This window comes from Triturus cristatus, chromosome 6 (genome assembly GCF_964204655.1).
Source record: "Triturus cristatus chromosome 6, aTriCri1.1, whole genome shotgun sequence".
Taxonomy (NCBI): domain Eukaryota; kingdom Metazoa; phylum Chordata; class Amphibia; order Caudata; family Salamandridae; genus Triturus; species Triturus cristatus.
Genome location: NC_140589.1, coordinates 1,709,601,169 through 1,709,624,506, shown reverse-complemented (window position 1 = coordinate 1,709,624,506; position 23,338 = coordinate 1,709,601,169). Strand labels below are relative to the sequence as shown.

The 23,338-nt window shown below is 42.4% G+C and overlaps 1 protein-coding gene across 1 annotated transcript in view; it reads right to left on the bottom strand.

Annotated features, from left to right (window-relative positions):
- SPATA17 (spermatogenesis associated 17) overlaps window positions 1–23,338 on the bottom strand; it is an 886,586-nt gene that overhangs the window by 455,594 nt on the left and 407,654 nt on the right. The window contains exon 6 of the mRNA XM_085609390.1: window positions 14,570–14,693. Coding sequence (XP_085465516.1) covers window positions 14,570–14,693 — 124 coding nt within the window. The remainder of the gene's footprint in view (window positions 1–14,569; window positions 14,694–23,338) is intronic.

The window sequence follows — 23,338 nt, the reverse complement described above, 5'->3', positions numbered from 1 at the left end:
ACACACATTCACTGGATGATGTCATCAGTGATGTCATCAGTGATGTCATTTGAGATGTCATCAGTGATGTCATGAGTGATGTCACTGACCATGTCATGAGTGATGTAATATGTGACGTCATCAGCAGTGGATTGCGGGCGCGCGAGTTATAGTTAGCTGAACTAACTATAACGGAGGAATTTCAATGGTTTTGTACGAGTGAAATGTCCAGCTAACTATAACAAGTGTGAAACCTATGGTTTTTTCAGTGAATATATATATATATATATATATATATATATATATATTCACTTAAAAAACCATAGGTTTCACACATGTTATAGTTAGCTGGACATTTTACTCATAAAAAACCAATGAAATTCCCCCGTTATAGTTAGTGCAGGCAACTATAACTCACACGACCGCAATCCTCTGCTGATGCTAATACTGTATTTAGACACTTATTTGCCCATGTCTTCTTCCATTAAATTTTAGCTATACATATATTACAAATATTTTTTTTTCATAAAGACACATATGTCATCAGCAGAGGATTGCGGTCGCGTGAGTTATAGTTGCCTGCACTAACTATAACGGGGGAATTTCATTGGTTTTTTATGAGTAAAATGTCCAGCTAACTATAACATGTGTGAAACCTATGGTTTTTTCAGTGAATTTGCAAGGTTTTTTAAATGCTAATTCCTAACTATAACGTGTGTGAAACCTATGGTTTTTTCAGTGAATTTGTACGGTTTTTTAAATGCTAAGTTACTTTACGCCGTTCGTGGCGTGCGCGCCCACTTAACGCAGTTCGTTCCATGCGCGCACGGTGCGCTTCGCGCACCGTGCACGCACAGTGAGCACGCGGTGCGCTTTGCGTACCGCGCGCCCACTTTACGCAGTTAGTGCCGTGCACGCACGGTGGGCACGCGGTGCGCTACGCGCACCTCGTGCCCACGTTACGCTGGATGGGCCATGTACGCACGATGCGCTTCGCGCACCGTCCGCACACGGAGGACATATTATGCGCTTCGTTGTGAAAGGTAAACTATTAAATGTTCCATTTAATAATATGCCATGCACAAAAGGTGCACTGCGGGCACTTTTTGCACACGGGGGGGGGAAAGTGTGGATAATTTTTTTTTTATAATTAATTTTTACCGTAATCGCCGTTTTTTCGAAAATATATAAAATTGAATTTTTTGCCTTGGGGGTTCTTTTGGGACACCTTAATCAAGGCTAGGTGGTTAGGAGCTGTCTAACCTGCCCCTTTACATGTTTTCAACCTTTGTTTTTCCTCCCCCCCTCAGAGTGCGAGAGAGAAAATGGCGGCCGCCGCTTCCTGGTTTCGACCGATTCGAATGTTTACTAAGATCTAACAGCCAATCAGAATCGCGCTCGCGCACGGCACCGTACGCGTACGGTAAGCTTACCGTAAGCGCACGGTAAGCGCACCGTAAGCTGCCACAGATATATATATTGATTTAAATGCTATTTTCTCAGGAACTACTGAACAGATTTACACCAGACCTACAAAAGGCACTTCCTTGACCTGTAGACTACCTCTCTGCCAAATTTCAAGTAACTCTGTTCAGCCGTTCGGGCTGTAGCTGTGTCTAAAGGTCCTATGGAAAAATGCATGGGAAAAACGCGTTTTGGGACCCCCCTTTTTTCTCAGCCCCCGCTTGACGAATCCCCCCGAGACTTTCAGGGTAGGAGCGGAGCGTAGCGCCCCATTAGTTTTGAAAATTTCGCGAGGATTCGTCGACCGGCGCCAAAGTTATTCCAAATAGAATGTTGCGGTTTTCCTATGGAAACAGGGTCCTAACTATAACTACCTACTGGCGACCGCCAGTAGGTAATATATATATATATATATATACATATATATGTTTGCCGCATTATTCTCTTACATGATGCCGCCACTTGCACAAAAATCCACATGCCACTTCTGAATGTATGCATGAAATTTTGTAGGTCTCCAATATAATCAGCATTCGTTTTTTAATCGCAGGCCTAATTTGCTCACATAACAGCACAGTAACGTTTACACACTTTCTATAGTTACAGTGCCAATGCTCATTTTCGAGACAAAGATCTGGCAGTAAGAGTTCTGTGAAAAGGGGAACATTAACAGCTGACACAATGTTGTGGGATGTTCAAGGTTTTCAAACCTTCTCAATGAGGACACCGGGTTTTGGAGCATCATATTATTGCCCCCTAGGGCAACAAAAGATGGCTACATTGGCGAGGTCACGCCTACAGTCTGTGTGGCAAAGTAATCATGTCGACACTTACTGCACAGCCCTGTGGGGTGGCTCCGACTCAAGCCTGTCATGCCCATCCCAACCTGTGTGGGAAGAATGAGAGGCACGGGTGGGAGAAGTGGCAGGTGAGATGATGGATGGAGCCCAAAAAAATAACCTCTTGTACAGCTGACCCCTGGCTCGCGGGATAATCCCACACTGTCATCATTAGACAGGACTTGGGGAAGAAAGAAGAATTAGGCCCCACATTCTCTTGAGTGGGCGCGCTCTAGAAAACCCGTTATCGAGCTGTCAGGCTGTCTTCAGAAGCAAGGAGCCCCAAGATGCCCGTCAGGCACAAACGTATGGGCTTCCGTGAACTCGAAATAATTACAAATCAGGGATGGCCGCAAGAATGGCATTCATTCTGTTTTGATTTTCAAAGTTATTGGAATTTTTTATTTTATTTTTTTATTGTGGATGTATGCCACTTGTGCATAGCACTGCTCATGCCGATGAAAACCGCCAAGGTAGTTTGGTGTATAGAATCTCTTTGATTCTGTAAAAAAAATAACATTTTCAATGGGATAAAGAATAAGGTAGCCATTTAGATTTTAGGCCCTCACTACCAATGACCCATAAATTCCGGTGTAACAGCAGTTACCGGCCCATCGGAATTCCAGGTTCTTTGCTTTTATCATACAGATTCTGGCACCTAAAACCAGTCGACATGTCCAGTGAAAGACCAGGGAAAACTAAACAGAAATCGACATGGAAACGACACTTTTACGTATGTGAATCAACAAAAACCTGTGTTTCCTGTTTTTCCATGCCCCTGGAATTAACCCCGAGACTCGGAAACAGCAGGATGTCTTTCAGATGAAATCCAATTATTCTTAACTGTTACCATGTACATTACTTGGATGACAGATCTTAAGTTGTTAAGAAAAATATTGTATGTGTTTAGAACTGAATATTTTGTAAAAATTCCTCAAAAACTTTAATGATAAAGGTCCTGGAAATAGCGAATGTTAGTAGTGATAGCCGCTACGAATACACCTTTTAACTAACAAAGTAGAGAACGGATAACAGTTAATTGCCTTCAGATTTTAAAGACTGACAATATACCACGTGAGTGTATACATGAGAAGGCATAAAGCAACTTTCAGAACAAGGTGTTTATGTTTCAAACATTTTTTTCTGATTTAGTTTCATTTATTGGACCATGTGATACATTTCTTTATGCCACAATTTTCAAACTATTAATCTCACGAGTCATTATAAAGGTACTCTTTCGAAGTAATACATCAAATGACTTCCCTGCAGCGGCCAGCAGGAGGTGCATAACATAATGTATAGCCAAACAACGTGAACTCTCTTCTTTAGAAGATGCCTTTATAATTCTCCTAATTTCGTAGAGCTGTGCGGAAATTATTCGCAAAAATCTACAAACAATAATGCTGTTGCTAACTTCCCGCCCTGCCATTAAAACACAATTTATATACATTGGGTTTTTTGGGGTTTTGTTTACGTCTTTTAAAATAGTTTCTTATTTTCAAAAACCTTAAATATGAATGTCTTGTAGCCACGCAAGACGCCTTTGAAACCACAATGATGCGTCTCATTATCAGCAGAACAATGGCCGCAGCGCTGAGCCCTAAGAAAACACTGTTAGTTAACAAAGAGGGAAAAGTTCATAATGGTTCGGCGGCTCGTGGTGCCGCATAGCAAAGAGCACATTAAAAGAAGCTGCCATTGATGGGAGGCATCGTGTCCATAACAACCCATTGTCACCAAAGGTTTTACTAATTAAAAATGTTTGTATCAAATGACAGTGGCTTTTAGCAGGAGATTATCTCTTAGAGTAACCTGGCCATTTGCATATTTAGTAATTAGAAGAGTCATACATATTAACAATAAGGCAAAATGACATTTTCGAAGGAGGGGCGGTGTTTGCCAATGCACGAGGAATGTTGTGGTGGGGGCGTGAGGGGGGTCCTTTTTATTAGCCCACCAATATTCTCCTTAGGAAAATTGGTATCGCTGCAGTTCAGTGCTCCATAGGGCCAATGAAACCTATACGAACTGCATTTTGTTGTAAAATACGTATTTAAGCATTATATGAAGTCAAATGAAATTATGCCTACTTTATGCAGCTGTCAGTATCACATTAACACTTGTTAGTTACAGCCCTATGGAGAAGCAAAACAATGCAGTACCAAGTGCAATACAAAATATATCAAAATCTCCATCATTGATGCAAACTTTGAAATTATCAGAATCAGAAATGCAGTGCATCGTCATCATTATTATTATATCGTGAGGCCGCAATCTCGCGGAAACATCTCATGTTTGATTGGCTGATTACATGCACGCTAGGACGCCAGTTAATGCCTGTCACTTGCAATGATGTATTACAAGCCAGTAGTGACGTCACCGTGCTCTTTCCCTAGAAAGAAGCACTGAACCTCTGCCTTCACTTGAGCCCAGACCCTGTCCCCCGCCTTTGGCAGCAGTTTCTAACCACGTGCATGGTCCCAGAGAGGGAGCAGACTCTAGGAAGCGCCTACACCAAACACCAGGCATCTGACACTAAACAGTCTTCCAAACGCTGCCCTGCCAGGAACTCCGGCTCTAAACAATGGTGCACCAAACTGTAGAAAGGGATAAAAGACTTTCTAGATAGAACGGAAGAGGCGGAGCTCCAAGTTTGTCAGGTCCATGAGTGATTAGTTCCAGCTAACATAGTCCAGTTTAACCATTATTGTGGCTTTAAATACCAGAAAGCAGAGAGAAACCTGAAGTAGAGAAGCTACTCACACATGGAGAAGGACACATGTGAGAAGTGAGAAGTGAAGAAAAGCCCCTTTACAAAAAAAGGTTTAAAAATTACGAAATCCAGGTTGGGCAGTGTAAACAGGCCTACATATTACAAAGAATTTAGGGCCATATTATCAAGGAACGGTGATAACGTCATCGCCGCTTCCTGCCGCTAAAGCGGCGATAATGGGCTTGATAATATGCCTTTGTGAATTCCCATAAAAGCCCAGGTTCACACCAGAACCTGGCCTTCTATGGGAATCCACAAGGGCATATTAACAAGCCCATTATCGCCGCTTTAGCGGCAGTTTCCTGCCGCTAAAGCGGCGATAAGTTTAACGCCTTTCTTGATAATATGCCCCTTTATCTCTTACTTTACATTAGTAAGGATAATGTAAATCACCTCAGAGTTCCATGCTTTCAGTCATGTGCCGCTTTATGAATCTATCTCCTATGTGACTTACAAAATGCTTAAAATGTACGGTATGTGAGACTTTCTCCTATTTAATATTACACTTATTATTCATCGGATCCTGCAAATCCATGTATAAAAGCCTATCTCTGATTTCTGTATTACGATCGAGATGTGATGTCTCTAGTTGCCTGCAGTAAGGAAATGGCATTGCTGCTCATCCCTAATAACTTATTGCAGTTGAGCTGTGACGACCTAATGCCTCCTGCCACAGAGACAACAAACAGGGTGCACGGCAGGTCACAGAGCATAACTGCAGCTGCAATTTAAACAAGGAAAGAAGAAATAGCATTCATCCATCTAAACTGTTTTCATAAAATGAACAATGATCAGTAGAAAAAAGATCCTAATAGCAAATTATTTATTTTTGGCACACTATGGGTCATTTCAGGAAAGATAGAATGACTCTGCAGATTTCTACACGTTTTAAATCTGACTTACATTAAACTGCGTCTAAAATCTTTTTGCGACAAAGTACTAAGGGCCTTATTACGATGAGGCTCGGAAAGCCTTCGATCACAGGTCAGCGGCTTTCTGAGCATCATCACGGTTTCAGTTCTGAGTGCCGCATTACAATGCAGGTGAACGAAACTGAAACCGGCTGGTCATTCCGGCAGGATTCCAACGGGTTAAAGGAGCCCGTCGGCCAGTCGGAGACAGGCATGTAATCCCAATGGACGGCGTTTCCACCATTGGAGGCGCATAAATTGCGGCAGTTTCCACTAAGGAGTGGGGACTTTCTCTGAATTTGAACGGGCTGAGGAGGGGACCAGGCGGACATACCTCCTCTCACTTGCTGCTGGGACCCTGACGCTGTTTGTTCCTCCCGCCGCCGTCGATTTCCAGCTTCACGGCCGCTGAGGGGGGGGGACTACAGCTCCCAGCAAGCCCTGCGCCAACATCCTGCACCGCCCACCCACTTCCTGGACCAGCGCGCCCGGAGGCGCATAAATTGCGGCAGTTTCCACTAAGGAGAGGGGACTTTCTCTGAATTTGAACGGGCTGAGGAGGGGACCAGGCGGACATACCTCCTCTCACTTGCTGCTGGGACCCTGACGCTGTTTGTTCCTCCCGCCGCCGTCGATTTCCAGCTTCACGGCCGCTGAGGGGGGGGGACTACAGCTCCCAGCAAGCCCTGCGCCAACATCCTGCACCGCCCGCCCACTTCCTGGACCAGCGCGCCCGGAGGTGCATAAATTGCGGCAGTTTCCTCCGCGTCGCGGACGCGCGCGGACGCCGGGCGAAGCCAGGGCATAGGGCGGGCCGTCTGTGGCCGTCCGGGGCAGTACGAGGCTGGGCTGGGCCACCCCACTTGGCGGATTGTGCAAGGCATAAGATCCGTGGCAAGACAGGCCCACTTTTGTGAGTACATTCCATCCTATTGTAGGGAAGTGAACTATTGTTGTATAGCACACCTGGCCAAACATTTAACATGGGGAAAAGATTACCACCTGTGGTCAGGTCAAATCACAAGCAGAAAAAGCCGGCTACACCTTCGACCACCCCATTGCCAAGTTTGACTGCCATAGACAAAATGCTCCAGAAGACTATTGGTGTTGTCGCCTCGGCAATTAAGAACACCGAAAGGCGTCTTTCGCTTCCATCGAGCTTCCCCCACTTATGCATCAAGAAAACTCATTGGACTCCTTGCTTGCAACATCTTATGCGGGGCTCCCGGGTACAGACTCTAACGAGAATTGCATAATTGTGGACACAGTATCCCCTAAACATTGCTCTATGGCCAGTAGGCTTTCGCTAACTCCCACCATGCTAAGGTCAAGCGCGAACAGGAGCGTTGATTCTTCCCCACCCTTAGTCAATGAGCAGGCACACTCAGAGGGAATAGGACCATGCTCCGATATTGATGTGTCGACCACGGACAGGGAAAAAAGTGTCAGCATACCAATGCAAACTAGGGGACAAAAAGCAAAGCGAAAACAGAAACACACAGAGTTAGCGCCAAACAAATGCAGAGACAAGGGTGGGCATTATCAATTAAGGAGGACCCCCGCCCCTGAAGAGCAAAACGATGGCAATAGGGAAGCCCATCCTAGAGAGAAGGATTTACAATGTATAGAATCCAACGCAGTGCTGGGGAACGAGGGGTTCTGGGGGAGGATGGAGACTTTGATAACCACCCTTTTAGGGCCAATCAACCAACAAGTCCTTAATATAGATAAGAGGTTGAGTGCATTAGATGACCATGTGTTAAAATTAGGCACAGGGCACAATTCAATAACCACACCACATTTGGGGATAATTAATATAGATAAACCCCAAAACATTGAGGCTAGTAAGAAAAGTAAAGCCCATATTAATGCTCCTTTGTCAACATCGAAACCGAGCACAAGTAAAGATCTATTAAATGTGGAACCTCTACCCAAACAGGCATTCAATCCCAAAACAACTAAGGCAGTTAGTCCTGGAGGTGTGGATCAAATCCTGCTAGAAATAATAGGGTAACAACGAGACAAGCCAACAATAATGACCAAGATCCCCTGACAGCTAAGTTGGATCTAACTGAAGCAACTAATATGAGACAGATCCCGGCTCGTATTAGCCTACCCCCCAGAGTGTGGGGCATATGTATTGGTTCTAGTTAACGTGCCAAAATTGAGGAAGGACCAAGAGGAAAATCCCACAACTGTTAAAAATAGAACTCTTCATTGGCTCTCTGTAAATTGCAATTTCCCAATGGAAGGAGCGGGGGTGATTATTCATACCCAAAGAGTAGGGTGGGTGGGTCCACTGCGAAAAAAGTTTGAGGGGGACTGCATAATTATAAATTTTAGATCCCCACAATGGGTACAATCTACACTCGCAAAAGCCCCATTGCCTTCACCCTGGGAATTTAATACTACTTTGCTCCCCCTTGGATATTTTTATAGGCACTTAATAGATTTTAATCCCAACCCTGGGACTAACTCCCAAGTATATCAACTGGACCCGAATTATAACACCAGGAATAATTACGGATTCCCTCACCGGGATTTATATCTCAATTTTAGGAATGGTCCCCTATTAGGCCATCGGACCATACCACTACCACACCTGATGTCACACTTACCTCTTCCTACTCCCCCCCAGTTCATTCCAAGGGAGAGACCCTATGGGAGGACCAATGTAAATTGTAACACGTCTCAGAATGAGCTGAGGTATATATACAATATCCCAACGTACAATCGATTTGAACATGCTTTTTCCAACTTAGAATGTCAGGATTGACTGGGGAAAAGAGAAAGAGAATGTGAAGATGTATTCAATGTCAATGGGGAACATTTACATTGTAAACAAATTAATATATCTCAGACTATGGTAGTACATGACGCCACCGTCTTATCCCCAGTCACACATGAGGACATAACTACCTTGCCAACCCAACTTAAGCAGAGTGTTAGGAACAAGTTCTCTGGTCCTTTTAGTCATTCTAATTTGTCAATCCTTAGCTGGAATGTTGCTGGCCTAGATCCAAGACTGTCAGAGCCCCAATGGGTCCAACTATTGGATGGTAAAGATATTATTATGTTTCAAGAGACATGGGCTGTTGGAAATTTACACATAGAGGGCTACCATTGTTTCATTGTGGCTACACGAAAGCCTATTTTTGGTCGTGCAGTGGGAGGATTATTTATAGGCATCAGAACATTGGTGGGTGGTACTATTAAAGATTTATCAGAAGGGAACCCGAATATTCAGGTCCTTGAGTTGAAACAAAAGTCCAGAATTTACATAATTAATTTTTATAATAATGATTTTCTTTCTATACCCAATAAGAACTACATAGCACTCTCTATGACCTTACAAAAATTGGAAGCTAATTTAGAATCAGAGGAGGAGATAGGGATTTTAATTGGGGGGGATTTTAACGCCAAACTTACAAAGAAATGCTGGTCTGAGGAGAATAATCACGTTCAGAGGGTGGGACTGTCGTTCAATTATCAACTTTATTTTTATGTCCCCTTACTTAGTAGATTGTGTAATAGAATCCAAAGTGATAGAGACATCATTTGGTGATCATAATCCCCTCACAATTACTTTGCATCTAGGCTCCAGCCCCGCATATGCGAAATTAAATGGCGCAAGAGACATCACACCCTCTGGTGATGGCCTGCGACTAAAATGGAGGGGAATTGATAGTGGGGCCATTTTAGAAAGCGTGAGAAGTGAACACCCTGAAGTAATTAATTCCTGTTCACGTTTAGATGGGAATAGTCATAGAATAATCGCAGATTTTGGCAAACTGTGTTTAGTAATAAAAAATCTCCTGTCAATTCCACTGCCAAAGAAAGGGAAAGAACCAAGGTGGTTTGATTCCACCTGTTCAACGGCAAACAGGGAACTTCGTAAGGTACTATCTACTAAGCCAAGGTGTATAGTAGAGGTATAGGCGGCTAGGAAACACTATAAATTAAAAACAACTGAAAGAAAGGCAGTATTACTGACGGAACAGTGGGACTCACTGGTCGAAAGTGCTAATCTGAAGAGCAGCGGCCCCTTCTGGTCAGCCATCAGGAAAATGCGAGACATGGGCAAACACCTATCCCCAATCAGCTGTAATATAACCAGCAGTATTTGGGAGGCCCATTTCTCCAAAATATATGCCACTCCTTCCGAGGAAGTAATTATCTCTGTCCCTGAACAGCCGTGCAGCCTACAGATTGACCTCCATGAGGTAGTCATAGCCATTAGAGAGAGCCTTGGCAACAAGGCCCCAGGCCCGGATGGACTCCCTATAGATGTTATTAAGCACAGCCCGGACCTATGGGCACCAATTCTCCCTAATGTTTTCAATAGTTTGCCAATGGTGCCTATGCCTAAAACTTGGGCTACCAGCACCATAGTCCCAATTTTTAAAAAGGGCGAAAGGTCAGACCCAGTTAACTATCGTCCGATCTCGCTCCTAGATAATACCTTAAAAATTCTTGGACGAGTTATTTATAACAGGATGATAGAATGGACTGAAGATATAGATCTATTGGACCCGTGCCAGATGGGATTCAGGAGCGGGGTAGGCACAGTGGAGCAATGTTTAAACCTAAAGCTGATAATAGATAAGTACAACGTTGCTCGATCGACCCCCATTTATCTCGCATTTATGGACCTTTCATCCGCTTTTGACCTAGTTAATAGATCTAAACTGTGGGCTATGCTTCTTAACTATGGTCTTGATGAGGCCCTTGTAAATTTCCTGGCTTACCTTCATACTGACCTTAAGGCACGAGTTAGGATTGGGGCAGGCGGCAAAGTATCTGGAGCCATAAAAATAGGTAGGGGGGTTAGACAGGGGTGCGTCTTAGCACCCCTGCTATTTATCATTTATATTAATGGCCTTGCCAAAGCTTTGAAACAAGTGACCAGAGACGTCCCAATTATTCAGGGGCATTCATTGCCAGTTTTATTATACGCAGACGATGCGGTCCTCATGGGCCGCACCCCAAATGCCCTCCGTTTGCTTGTTGAAACCTTTGTTCAACACATGGAGGCTTTAGATCTGCGTGTAAATTTTAAAAAATCTTTTATCATGTCATGTGGGCCTGAGAAAAGGAAGCTCAATACTCTAAACATAGGTTCAGATAAACTAGAATCTGTAACCTCTTTTCCATATCTAGGGTTGGTTTTCGCTGCGAACGGCTCATGGAGTGGGCATTCTGCCCACGCCATGGGCAAGTTCTCGAAAGCCACCAATTCTATATTGAGCCTCTCCCGCCCAAAGAAAATAGGCGCCACTAGAGCTATTTAAATTTTTTTTAGATTACAGTGCATTCCTGTAGCCACATACGGGGCTGAGGTCTGGGGATTGGGGAAAAATTCTGGAATTCAGCGTGAAGAAAACCGCTTTTGTAGGAAAATATTGGGCGCACCTTTCTCCGCTTCTGAATTCATTTGCCATAAAGAATTAAACCTCCCCTATGTTTGTGACTTTATTAGAACTAGACCAGCTCTATTCTGGATTAGGATCTGGAGGAATAACTCAGCAACCCTAACACAAAACATTATAAAAGACTGCCTAAAATGTGACCACGGCTTGCTAATACCTTGGCTTGCTGAAGTCTTAAAGACATTGCGCGCCGTGGATAAAGGCGATCTTTTCTGCGATCCAACCAGAATTGAGCCTAAAGATAAGGTTGTGGTCAAACAAGCACTTTATGGACTTTTTAACTCAGAAAGAATGGGAAGGGAATTACTTAAATCCACCGTTGTCACATACATGGGAAATGACCTGTGTCGGCAACCACTTCCACTCTACCTCACTCTCTCCATGTCCAATTGGGAAAGATCCTTGCTTTTTCGTTTAAGGGCAGGGTCTATAAAATTTCTGCTTGCCTTCCCTTTGGGTTATCACCACACAATACAATATAACCCATGCCCGTGCGATGGCATTAGTACACAGAATGATTTGCACTTCCTATTCTTCTGTAAATTTTATCTAAAATATATTAACTGGTTTTTAACTCCCTATTTTAGAAAACAAAGACCCCTTTCCTTGGGGGAGTCCTGTTCAATGTTATTTTCCCTGGATACAGATGAATTAATTTTTCGCACTTGCACTTTCTTGAGATTGATAGTACGTGTACGTAAAATGATGGAAAATCCCTGAAAATTGTCTTATGAGAGTTGTACTTTGATTTACTGTGAAAATGAACTTCTCTTATTGTAGTATTTTTATGAATTGTATTTTGATTTATTGTGTAAATGAATTGTTTTTATTGTTGTACTTTTATGGATTTTATGAAACCCGAATAAAGGTCTTTTGATTGATTGATTGATTGATTGATATAAGAATGAATAATCGAAATTTTTGTAAAAAAACTAAGCTTTTCTAAATGTTCTTACTGCAAAGTAGCTGTTTACTATAGGTGATATCATTACTCACCTATAGTAAGAAAATGTCAAAACTACTCTAATGTAATATATTGTAAACATGGATTGCAATGCTGCAATGCCATAAGATTAAAGTGTGGAAACGATTGAGTGTAATGTCACAATATCTACAGAGGCAGCAGACAATGTGAAAACTACCTCCCGAGCAGAAAACCAACTTAAACTGTGATCCAAATGATTTAAAAAGGAATTTCTTTTCTTTTTTCTTATCCTGAATGCTCACAGTCATTACGTGATGAGGAGGCATTTTTGTTTGAATGTGTATTGCTATTTAGAATTCATCTACTTGACATGTTTCTCCGAATTCTCTTGCTTTATACCTTTGGCGTATTAGGTGTACATGTTCTATTACATTTTCAACAACAGACAGATAAAAGTACATAAAGAGCCCCACTACTAGTTGGCTGGTAATTGGAGGTAGAGATACCAGGGCTGGAGGTACTGATTCTGGCTGGTGTCTCCGCCCCAACAATTGGCCGTGAACAATGTGGGATCTGGATTCACTGGGTCCAAATCTGCATGGTTTCCCTGATTCCGACAGGAGATTAATAGGTGTGCAATCTCATTAGGTCTTACTAGGTCGATTCTGTCACCTGGTAACATTTGTAATTGCGTGTGTTTAGATGGGTTGTCCAATTCTTTGGAAAGTTTTCATACTCTGGGTTCTACTAATAGAGTGTGGTATGCTTTGGGGAAATATGCCCGGATACATCCAGTTATATTCTCTGGCTTTCTTACTTCTGATTAAACCAGCATTCCAACTAAAACATGAGCAATGTGTGAGTGAATCCATATAGAAGCTAAGTTTAGTTTGGCTTGTGTGGGGCATGTGTCAAGAAACAACAATTTATAATGCAGGATCATTTTAAGAAGAACAGTAGGACTGATACTGTGTACACCTTTCTTCAGGCACCAACACGCAGTATGGTCACAGTGTTCTTTATCGCCTAATGAGTCTTTCGAATTTCTGCTGTTGCCCAAACTCATACAAATACTAGATACCAAGGGTTCGGTATTAAGACTTTCTGAAATGCCTTTATTGACAAGTGCTGACAGAGGACAAGTGGTGATCCTGCTGTGCCCACACGTACTCACTTTTCCAAACAGTTCATGTTAAATTGATACACTGTGTTCATCATACCCCTTTATGCTACATAATGCTTGTCTTAGTTGTCAAGTCCTATATGTACACTTTTATCATTTGCCATGATCTAGTCCTAAAAGTCATTTTTATTTGAGGGAATCCCTTGGAGTAATTAGAAAATGGTGAGCTACACTATACAACTCTCTGTTTTGTTTGCAGTATTGGGATGTGTCATGGAGATCCCAAAATCTAGCATCAGATGAAACTCCATACTGTTACTGTGGGCCAAGCATTGTGTTGCCACGGCCTGGTTCAGAGGTCCCCCCTCTGGTTAATAACTGACCGCGGGATGCACCACATGCCAAGCTAATGCCTAGAACTGCGCCACCTTACAACTAGCTAGCTTGCTTACCTTTGTGTATTTAAGAAGTTACTGTTACCTCTTCCCAAATTAACCCATTCTGTAACAAATAAGTCAATTATATTTCAGAAATGTGGTGATAAATTAGATAACATTGATTGGGTGCAATGTGAAGGTCAAGTAAAATAGGGCAATAGTAAAAACTGTTAATCACCGTGCTTAGAAACTACAGCAGTGTGGTATGAAGCGCTATATAAATACAACATTATTATAAAACCCATAAAAGCTATTATACTGCGTAGATTCTGCACATAATTAGCAACATGTGAATGACATTTTAAAATGTAGGCAAAATCATAAAAACTAGCAGCTTAATATTTGAAGGATGTTCTAAAAACTGAAGGCATGAAAGTGCTACCTATCTATGCCAATTAATGAGCATTAAAGGCGAGGTCCCACCGTTCGTGTTGTGTCATCAGTGTGACAGATCACAGTGCTGACATGGACTCTTTCTGCCAGCACCGCCGAGGCAGTCTCTGTGAAGCTGCTGTCACAGAGTAGTCATGGTGCTTGCTCTTGCCAAAAGAATACAACTAAATTGAGCAGAAAGTAGTGTCTTTGTGATATCTTTCCAGCAAGTCATGCCCCATTCAGCCCGCTAGTTAATCTCTGTCAGGCCGGGGCCCCAGCGGGCTGCACGAGCTGTCAGGGACAGGCACACCAACCTGCACGGTGCTGAGAAGATGATGCATTCTCCGGGCCTGGTGATTCTTTCTCCTCTCCTCCTCTTCGAGGGATTTCTTGTGGCGTTCCATCTCCTTCATCGCTGCAAACTCCTCGAGTTCCTTCCTGAAAAAAGACAAGATCTGCTGCGTCAAGAAACATGTGACAGCCATTTTATTCAGCATTATGCACACTGTGGGACTGGTTTACAATCGTTGTGGGGGAAAACAGAGCAATGTACACATTGTGCCTCTCCTTCTGTGTTATATGTAGACTTCTGTCTCTAGGGGAAGTCGCACAAATCCATAGCAGTATTCTTGGAAACCTGCACAATTAGAACTCTAATCTACACTGGCCCACACTTAGGACCGTGGAGTTCGCCTGTCGACAGGAGTAAGGAATCTAGACGAGCATTAACACTTATAACTGTTTTTTTAAAATTTTAAATCAGGTAGGAAAATATTTTTCGAGATAGAGGAAAAATTTCACACCCAGACAACATGGTCACTACTAACTTATTTTGAAGTTACTTTACGAGTGTTTCCGAGGTGGGATTGGTCATGCACATGTTTGTACCAGCGAATATCTAGCTGTGCGGGTTTCAACCACTTTGCAAGACCGCCCTCATGACAATCAACCAGTCCTCCTTTTTCCTAACCTGACGTATAAACTGGCAAATTCGGACAATCGTGTGTTTCCCAGTTGTAGATTGTTGGCGAAAATCAGCAAATCCAGATTGCGTGCTTCTTGAATCTGCACTGTTTTATTTTTACTTCCGTTTTTTAAATTTCATGTCAGTGTAACTACCAGCAGTTACAGATAATGTGGTTTGACCAATATTTACTGATTTCAGTTTAACTTAACATGCATTACCCTTCAAAAGGGATCCCTAACTCTATAATCTACTCCCTGAATAATAGTGCACTTTTTGTTCGTCAACTATTTTGAGGCCCCGTTGTAATGTTATTCAGACGCAATGTAACATTCCCAAATGGTTAAATCTGAGTGCCTTGATGCACACATTTTGCAATGGTCTGCTAGAAAACGTAGAAGCAAATTAATCATTTAATTAAAGATATACAATGAAGCTGGTTCTCAAAGTGAACGTTGCATGTTGGGAAAAACTGTGACAAATGAGGTTGGCTCAATTAACATTTCCTCCTTTCCTTACTCTGAAACAGCTACTCCAATTAACGCTCGTATTAAAGAGTGCAACTTTGTCCATTGATGCATATAGATTTAATAAATGTTAATTAGCTGTATAAACTGTGGCCTTTTATCTTAGGGCATGTTAAGTATGGGAAAAAAAATAAAAGGGAAATAAGACGGCTTGCATTGGAGATATTGCTGATAGCACAGCATTAGAGTGAATAACCATCAGCAACTATGAAAAGACGCTCAATAACACACAGAGCAATACGAGAGTCAATGGAGGTGAACACAACATAAGAGGCCTGGGTAGGCTAAGTAGTGTGAACCAATTTTTAATTACTATGGGATATTTAGTACATATTGCAACTCCTTTTCTTAAAAATACCAAATGTGAACAGCTCGTAATGCCAGGTAGACTTTGTACCTGGAACTTGAGGTTACTTTAGTCTTATCTCTTAACTTCATGTATCCATATAAATGTCCAACATAAAAGAAAACCTAAAAAAAAAAGTGCATGGTCTGTGGTTCAGTGAAATTAACTTCAAGGTTGGGAATTCAAAAAACAGAAAGGGCCATGGTCTCTTGTCGGCAATTAGAATAGTGACAGCAGTGTAACGGTAAAGGAAGACTAAACAGAGAACAAAATGAGAAGTTATTTTTTAGCGAATGAAGTTGTGATTAACTCCTCTAACAGAAGGCATCAGTGTTAAAAACAACATTGGTGTGTTCAGCTAAAACTGCAGCGTCATTAACAATTGTGTGTTGGATGCATTGATTAGGTACTGGTGACCCTTTGATTACATATTGTAATCCCAATTACACTAAGTAGTATTTGTCTTTGTCACAGTTCTTACAAAAAGATGGGGAGTCATGACCAGGAGACAAATCACCTGGAAGTTCTGTTTGTAATACCAAAGCAGAACCACAGTAGTAAACGACAGACCAGAGGAAGGCGCCTTAAAACTACGAAGAAAAAGATTAGGACTAAGGTTAGTGAGGTGTACATGATAAGTAATCCATGACCTATTTCTTCCATAGTCTTCATAACATGACATGAATTAAGAGTCTATGCTAAGAAATGCCATGGCTTCACCCATCACGTCCAACCGATACAGCAAGTCACAATCAAGTCATATACAACTCGTCCCACTTGTGGGAGCATGGTTCTAAAGCATCACTTAGAAAGGTAAGATACTGCCTGATTAACCATCAAATCAATTACCACTGAATACAGTCACTGTAAACTCTTGTGTTCATATAATGAATCTGTCATACCTCACCAAGGTAGTGTTTCCAATGGACATAAAGTCCCATGCCCATAGCCAGAGGCACCCTTAGTGCACAAGAAGGTGTTTATTATCCAATCTCCGTAAGTAACTTTGTCTAACCCATTTCCATGAACCAGAGAAGACCTTTCAGTGAGAGGCACACATTCCTACACATACAATGTGTGCTCAAGGTGTCACATACTGTGATACAATTTATGCTGACTGAAACCAAATCATAACAAAATGAAAAAGAAGAAACCCAAAGGAAATAAGAAAATCTATGAGACACTCACACAGCATGATCTGTATGCTACACACATACTTCTGCTGGGCAACGAGCATGCCAAACAAGAAGGCGCAGAGCTGATTTGGTAGAGCGCACAGGCCTCACTCTTCAAAACTCACAAATCTTAGAGGCGGACACAATTTCCTAACAGATGTACAGTTATTCATCCTTAGACTTCTGAAATGGCTGAGATCCAATACCGATGGCAGATTATGTGCTATATAAATGCCAATTAGCAGTAACAAAAAGATGAAACAGAAGAACTGGAAAACATCATAACTGAGTATTTCAAATTTCAGTAATCCTAACCAGAGAAGTGACACAGGTCTACTTGCAATGCAGGCAGGATCCCAATCCTCAGTGTAACTACCCAGTAAAAGGCAACACTGAGGACATTGTCAAAAGGAATCATGTAGGTACAGTAAAATGTTCATTACATTTGATTAAACTAATCGTAATCTATCAAAATTGCATTTTCAACTAAAGTGACGGCTAGTATTCCTTAATTTAATAGCCTGCAATTGCTACTGTAACTGCACTGGTATTTTATAATAGTACTCGTTTCTCCCATTGGTGAGCATTGTTGAGCTCCAAGTCTGCAGTGTCAAACATATGCTGATAGCCCAGAGATCGGCCCAAAATATCTAAAACATAGGTTCCAGGGGTATGCTCCCACAAGAACACTTCGTTCCACCCGTTAATGTAATCTAGTGGTACCAAAAATCAAAAAAGCAATCTGGGGAGGAAGAAACGTTATCTTCTCCACTGCAAAACTATGGAAAGGGCTATACAATTGAAAACCCAAAACAGCGTGTCAAGTTTTAGGAAATAGCTCAAAACATGACTGTTTACAAATGCAGGTTCCCAATATGCCACACTCTTTTTTCCGGTTACTGTAGTCCATTGATCTCTACATCTCACCAGCGCCAAGACACCTCTGAGCATATGCACGTTTGATACATTTTTCATTAATTAATTCATTCATTTGTTCATCTTCCAAGACCTCCACAGGGAAGCTGTGGATACAGCAATATCGACCAACTGTTTTGGAAAGGTACAAAGGTGGATATGAAATAATTTGCTGCGTTAGTACAGCAGCAAAACCTGTATTTCTTTGTTGGCTGGCCTGGATTGGAAATGTTTCCCTCCTAGAGTGAACAGATGTGCATCTCCTGGCTCTAGCATGCAAAGTTGGGAATTTGAGTGTGGTCATTGACAACCTCTGCTCCAGTGAAAGGCAGGAAAACAATGTAGATATAATTGCTAATTTTCAGCTGTTCAAATTGAGAACATGGCATTCCCTTCTGCTTTTAAATCAATTGAAAGTTTAGATCAGTCCTCGTATACCCTGACAATATTGTATTCCTTTGAAGGAAAAGAGTACCCTCTGTTCGTCTTCCAAAGGCTCTATTTATAGGCTGATTAGAACAAGTGTGAAGGGGTAGCATTGCTCCTATACCCTCTCTAAAGAAAAACATGTGAAAAATAGTTCCTCAATTCTACAAAATTCATTTATTGTGATGTAATTTCAATAGATCATATTTCTAAATTAAGTATAGAAATGTAACGTTTAAGCCACATGTTTTTAAAAAAGACATATATATTGCTCCTTACTAATACTGTTTGTTCTTTGGTAAAAGTTCTCAACTGAAAATTTCATTTTTCTAAGCAGTTTTGATGTTTCTGTGGTCTTTGATTTTGTGAACTGAATTAAACTTCTGATAAAGAAAGTGACATCATAACCAAACAAGAAGTGCAGTCCCAAATGACATAACAGTAGCAAAGACCAAAAACTACAAGTTGCATTTTCTCAATAATGGAAAGTAAAAGAAAATAAAATATTTTGCTTTGCCCACCCTGCATTTTGCCTAATTCAATACCTTTTTTAAACACCTGCAATAAATGTAGTGCTATAATACTGGATTTTTCAAATTGCCCAATTATATAAATATCCAAGAAAAAATCAATGAAACAAAATCTAACATTTAGTAATATAGCTTGATGAACCGGAAAATCACTACTGAAATCCGTTTCCTGACTGCAGCTCAGTAGCTCATAGGCTTGAAAATAGTCGACTCAGAGTTTCATCCTCACACATTCGCTAAGTTGTCATTGAGCTTGGTAATAGTAAAACCTGTCATTTAAGAAATATACTGTAGCAAGCACTATATAAAATATAAATTAGCTATAACTTTTAAATTACTTTAGAAATCTTAGAAATGTGGAGGTTGAGGAGCAAGATGGCGTCTGTGTAGCACTCTCGTCGCTACCACTCCTCTCCTTACCTCGCCAGCCCTATGATCGACTGCTGCACTGCAACCACACGCGGTCCAATGAGAGCCTCATGAGATGGGGAGAGCCGGTCTATCATTGGCATCATCATTGGAGAATACGCAGAGCGATATAGTTGCCAGATTTTAAAGCATAGCGCCACCCGAAAGTGTATTGTGTATTTAATATCCACGTAGTCCCCAAAATCTAGCAAAAAGCTGCTGCAGGTTTTGCTGGAAGCCCTAGCTGGGCACAGAGGCTCTATCGACCAGATGGTGGGAAGAGAGGCAAAAGTACTCAAACCGAAACCTTCAGCGGCAGCGACCGCAGCTTCACTTCCATCTTGCACTTCCAGGACGGCTGAGCCGGCCACAGCTCAGCCTGAGCACTCTCAAGAACCAAGCTCTGAAGGGAGAGGCAAAAAAAAAGGTGAAGACCTGACCGTCTTGGGGAAGAAACCAGTACCACGCCCTGCCCGGTGGGAGCCACGTTACGGCGCCCATTGAAGGGCAACCTTCAATATCCAAATTGTTATCCCAAATGGGAAGCAAGGGTAAAAAAAGTTGGGATGTCACAGCAGCCCTGTCAGCTTCATCAGTTTCGTCAGCCCTGGTCCCCGCTGAGGATGTATTGACAGGACTGCACCCCGCAAAGCAGAAAGAAGTAAGTGGTGACTCTGTTCAAATTGATATACCACATGCAGTTTTAGTGGCACCAGATGGTGAAACAATAGTAAAACAAGTAGTGACTAACTCTGTAGGCATGGAATTATATAAATATCTAAGAAAAAATAAATGAAACAAAATCTAACATTTAGTAATATACCTTGATGAACCGGAAAATCACTACTGAAATCCGTTTCCTGACTGCAGCTCAGTAGCTCATAGGCTTGAAAATAGTCGACTCAGAGTTTCATCCTCACACATTCACTAAGTTGTCATTGAGCTTGGTAATAGTAAAACCTGTCATTTAAGAAATATACTGTAGCAAGCACTATATAAAATATAAACTAGCTATAACTTTTAAATTACTTTAGAAATCTTAGAAATGTGGAGGTTGAGGAGCAAGATGGCGTCTGTGTAGCACTCTCGTCGCTACCACTCCTCTCCTTACCTCGCCAGCCCTATGATCGACTGCTGCACTGCAACCACACGCGGTCCAATGAGAGCCTCATGAGATGGGGAGAGCCGGTCTATCATTGGTATCATCATTGGAGAATACGCAGAGTGATATAGTTGCCAGATTTTAAAGCATAGCGCCACCCGAAAGTGTATTGTGTATTTAATATCCACGTATTCCCCAAAATCTAGCAAAAAGCTGCTGCAGGTTTTGCTGGAAGCCCTAGCTGGGCACAGAGGCTCTATCGACCAGATGGTGGGAAGAGAGGCAAAAGTACTCAAACCGAAACCTTCAGCGACCGCAGCTTCACTTCCATCTGGCACTTCCAGGACGGCTGAGCCGCCCACAGCTCAGCCTGAGCACTCTCAAGAACCAAGCTCTGAAGGGAAAGGCAAAAAAAAAGGTGAAGACCTGACCGGCTTGGGGAAGAAACCAGTACCATGCCCTGCCCGGTGGGAGCCACGTTACGGCGCCCATTGAAGGGCAACCTTCAATATCCAAATTGTTATCCCAAATGGGAAGCAAGGGTCAAAAAAGTTGGGATGTCACAGCAGCCCTGTCAGCTTCATCAGTTTCGTCAGCCCTGGTCCCCGCTGAGGATGTATTGACAGGACTGCACCCCGCAAAGCAGAAAGAAGTAAGTGGTGACTCTGTTCAAATTGATATACCACATGCAGTTTTAGTGGCACCAGATGGTGAAACAATAGTAAAACAAGTAGTGACTAACTCTGTAGGCATGGGATATTCTGAATTTGAGGGGAGGATGCCCTTCCTATTCCTGTAGAAGATATAAGCCACATTCTGTTAGAGCACAGCCATCTGCGGGGCCAAAAAGTGGCAGCGTCACCAGAGCCTCTGGGGGGAGGGGGTAGTGGGGGGGAATTTTCTTTCTGATTCCTTAAAACCAGAAATTGAATCTACAAGACCACTCTGTCAGGCACGAGCAGCAGCAGCTCCCTGGAAGAATCTGTCTTAACTACTAAAGGGAAAAGCAGATCTGGTGGAGGGGAGGGAAAGAGGAAATCTACATGCCAAAGAAAGAAATTGACTGTAAGTAGTAAGAACTCGAGCTCACAACAGGATGGAACAGCCCGGAAAGATATGCCCAGTCTGAGATGGGACTATTCGGCAACTCAACAGCTCAATCAGCAAGGAGGGACAATGGAGGAAGTGGCCACTTGAGGTCAGGCAGAAGAGACAGGTACCACAGTAGGACTGGAGTCTACTAGTCTGGCAGAAACCTCCCCGTCGGCTATTCTGGCTACTATCAAACCGATGCAGGAGGAGGCCAGAAATGATAGTGGTCAGGCCCGACAAGCCTCAAAAAAGCTACAGGGGGTCAGAAAGATAAGTAAAATCTGCTCGGAGATATCAGAAAGAATGACAATGGTGGAAGCTCACACAGAAACTCTTGAAATGGAGGTTGCTGAACTGAAGATCCAGAGGATATCCCAATACCCCAAGTTAACAGATAAGATGTGGAAACTAGAGGAGCAGGAAAACAGGCAGAGGAGAAACAATTTGAGACTCCTGGGAATTCCGGAGGGCACTGAAGGAGGGGACCAGCGCTCATAGACTAGGACTGGGAGAAAGAAGTACAAAGACCTAATCGATTCCCCTTAATGCCTAAGAAGCAGTAAGCAGGTAATACTGAATACCCCCGGGCAGTACTGGTGTACTTTGGTAATTTCTTACTGAGGCAGAATATCTACGATTTGGCACGCCCTAACACCAAAAGAGAGTTTGTCCCTTTTTGCACCGCCAGACTTTGCCCACGCCACAGTAAAGCAGAGGTGGCGTTTAAGACAGATGTTTTCACCATTTCAGAAGCTGGGGGCTGAAGTATACCTACAAAATTCTGCTAAATTGAAAGTTGTTTTTAAGGGGCATACACACAGTTTTTCTCAGAGATGAGGTCCAGGAGTATCTAGATGAAATGCAGGGGATCCTGATATATGAGCTAAGGCCAAAACAGTAAATCCAGAAAAAAGGTAAGGGAAACTTGAAGGTGAATTATAAAAGAGAAATAAAAATAAAATAAAAAACTAGCGTACTTACTGTAAGGCCATCAATAGGTAGTCACAAAGGTATTAATAGTGGTGACTGGTGAGGTGAGGGGAGTGGGAAGGTGAGTTTGGCTGGGATACGTTTAAGGCATTCTTACGGGGGGAGACATTGAGATTCTCTTTGAATCGTGGGAAGGAAGAGAAACAACTCATACAAGCCAAACAAGACAGCTTAGCTGCAGCAAAAGAAAATCTGGTCAGAGTATTGCAACAGGGAGGGGAAATGAAGGAAGCCCAATTCGGGGTAATATCAGCTAGGGAAGCAATTCATGCGATTTTTGCTAATAGGGCAGCAGAAACGTATACGGTCTGGAAGGAAAGAACATATGAGTGGAGTGAGCAAGTAGGGCACCACCTGGCTGTCAAAGCACGGCAGAAGAGCATGACTAGTAAGGTACGAGAAATTCAAGACCCTAGACTTGGGCTAGTCTCCGACTCAAGTAAAATTAGAGACATATTTAAAACGTATTATCAATCTCTATATTCCAAAAATACTAGACTTAGTCCGCTGCAGACAGAAGAGTTTTTGTAAATAGCATCTTTAAATAAACTGACCATTAATGAGAGGGAGTCTCTGGAAGGGGCTCTACAGTGGGAGGAGATCTATTA